The 2,370-nt window shown below is 60.4% G+C and overlaps 1 protein-coding gene across 1 annotated transcript in view; it reads left to right on the top strand.

Moving 5' to 3' along the window:
- LOC113981239 (complement factor B-like) overlaps nt 1–2,020 on the top strand; it is a 4,677-nt gene extending 2,657 nt beyond the window's left edge. Inside the window, exons 5-6 of the mRNA XM_027708544.1 lie at nt 634–751; nt 1,866–2,020. Of these exons, the coding sequence (XP_027564345.1) occupies nt 634–751; nt 1,866–2,020 (273 nt within the window). The remainder of the gene's footprint in view (nt 1–633; nt 752–1,865) is intronic.
- The last annotated feature ends 350 nt before the right edge of the window (nt 2,021–2,370 follow it).

The raw sequence follows: 2,370 nt of genomic DNA, 5'->3' as shown, positions 1-2,370 counted from the left end.
CCCAAAACCACCCAAAATCACCCCAATACCACCAAAATCACCCCAAACCCAATAAAAATCACCCCAAAACCAATGGAAATCACCCTAAACCCACCCAAAATCACCCCAATCCCACCAAAATCAACCCAAAACCACCGAAATCACCCTAAAACCAGCCAAAGTCACCCCCAAAAGACCTGAAATCACCCTAAAACCACCCGAAATCACCCCAATACCACCAAAATCAACCCAAAGGGACCCATAACCACCTCCAGAACACCTGAAATCACCCCCAAAATCACCCCAAAACCACCCAAAATCATCCCAAAACCAACAGAAATCACCCAAACCCCACCCCAAATCACCCCAATACCACCAAAATCAACCCAAAAGGCCTCAAAACCACCTGGGCCCCACGGGGCCCGGGGGGGTCCCACAGTGGTTTTTTTGGGGGGAGGCTCACAGTTTTAGGGTGTTTTAGGATGTTTTGGGGTGTGGCCTCCCTGAATGCCCCCCCTGTGCCCCCGCAGTGTTTTTTGGGGGGGTGGGGGCTCACAGTTTTGGTGTGTTTTGGGGTGTTTTGGTGTGTTTTGGTGTGTTTTGGTGTGTTTTGGGGTGTCACCCCCCCTGACTGTGCCCCCCATGCCCCCTCAGCGGCCGGGCCGGGGGCAGGAGCGGTGCCAGGGCTCCCTGGTGTCCCCCTATTTCGTGCTGACGGCGGCTCATTGCTTCGGCCTCGAGGACAGCGCGGCCTGGATGGGAGTGGACATCGGTAGGGGGGGTTTGGGGGCACCCCAAAAATGGGCTGGGGGCACCCCAACGGGGGCTGGATGGGTGGGGATATCGGTATGGGGGGGCTGCACCCCCGGGGACACCCCAAAAACGGGCTGGGGGCACCCCAAGGGGGGCTGGGGACACCCCAACAGGGGCTAGATGGGAGTGGACATCGGTATGGGGGGGCTGCACCCTCAGGGACACCCCAAAAATGGGCTGGGGGCACCCCAAGGGGGGCTGGATGGGGGTGGACATCGGTAGGGGGGGTTGGGAACACCCCAACATGGGTTGGAGACACCCCAACAGGGACTGGGTGGGAGTGGACATCGGTCAGGGGGGGCTGCAACCCCGGGGACACCCCAAAAATGGGCTGGGGGCACCCCAATGGGGGCTGGATGGGTGTGGATATCAGGCAGGGTGGGGCTGGACCCCCAGGGACCCCCCAAAAATGGGCTGGGGGCACCCCAAGGGGGGCTGGGGGCACCCCAACGGGGACTGGATGGGTGGGGACATCGGTATGGGGGGACCCCCCAAAAACGGGCTTGGACCCCCACCCAAAGTCCCGGGGACACCACAAATATCCCTAAAATGAGTCCCAGGGACACCCCAAAACATCCCGAGGACCCCCTCTCAAACCCTGGGGACCCCCCCAAAATCCTGGGGACCCCCCCAAACCCCTGGGGACACTCCCAAAATCCTGAGGACCACCCTCAAACCCTGGGGACCCCCCCAAAATTCTGGGGACCCCCAAAACATCTCGAGGACCCCGCTCAAACCTTGGGGACCCCCCCAAAATTCTGGGAACCCCCCCAAACCCCTGGGGACACTCCCAAAATCCTGAGCCCCTCCATGAACCCCCACCCCACCCCCAGGATCCCCCCAAACTCCCGGGTCCCCCCAACACCTCCGGTCCCCTGGAATGGGGTTGGGGGGTCCCTGAGGGGGTCAGAGATCCCTGGGGGGGTCAGGGGGTCTCTGGGGGTGTTGGGGGGTCCCTGGGGGGGTTTGGGGGTCCCTGGGAGGGTTTGGGGGTCCCTGAGGGGTCAAGGGTCCCTGGGGGGGGGTCAGGGGTGCCCCCAGCCCACCCCCAAACCCCCGTGACCCCCCCTTAGGGCCGAAGCAGCGCCGGGGGGTGTCGGCCCTGTACCTGCACCCCAAATATGACCTGGGGGGCCGCCGGGCCCGGGGGGTCCCCGAGTTCTACGACTACGACGTGGCCCTGGTGCAGCTCGACAGGGCCGTCAGGAGCTCGGTCACCGAGCGGTGAGGGGGCCAGGGGGGGCTTTGGGGGGTTTTACGGTGATTTTGGGTGGTTTTAGGGCGATTTCAGTTGGTATTGGGGTGATTTTGGGTGGTATTGGGATGATTTTAGGGAGTATTAGGATGATTTCAGTTGGTATTGGGGTGATTTTGGTGGTTTTGGGGTGATTTTGGGTTGATTTCAGGTGTTCTTGAGGTGTTTTGGGGTCCTTTTGTGTTGATTTTGGTGGTATTGGGGTGATTTCAGTTGGTATTGGGGTGATTTTAGGGGGTTTTAGGGCGATTTTGGGTTGATTTCAGGTGTTCTGGAGGTGGTTTTGGGTCCTTTTGGGTTGATTTTGGTGGTATTGGGGTGAT

Source organism: Neopelma chrysocephalum, unplaced genomic scaffold (genome assembly GCF_003984885.1).
Source record: "Neopelma chrysocephalum unplaced genomic scaffold, ASM398488v2 Primary Assembly neopelma1_96300, whole genome shotgun sequence".
NCBI lineage: Eukaryota > Metazoa > Chordata > Aves > Passeriformes > Pipridae > Neopelma > Neopelma chrysocephalum.
This window is presented reverse-complemented; position numbering and strand designations above follow the sequence as displayed.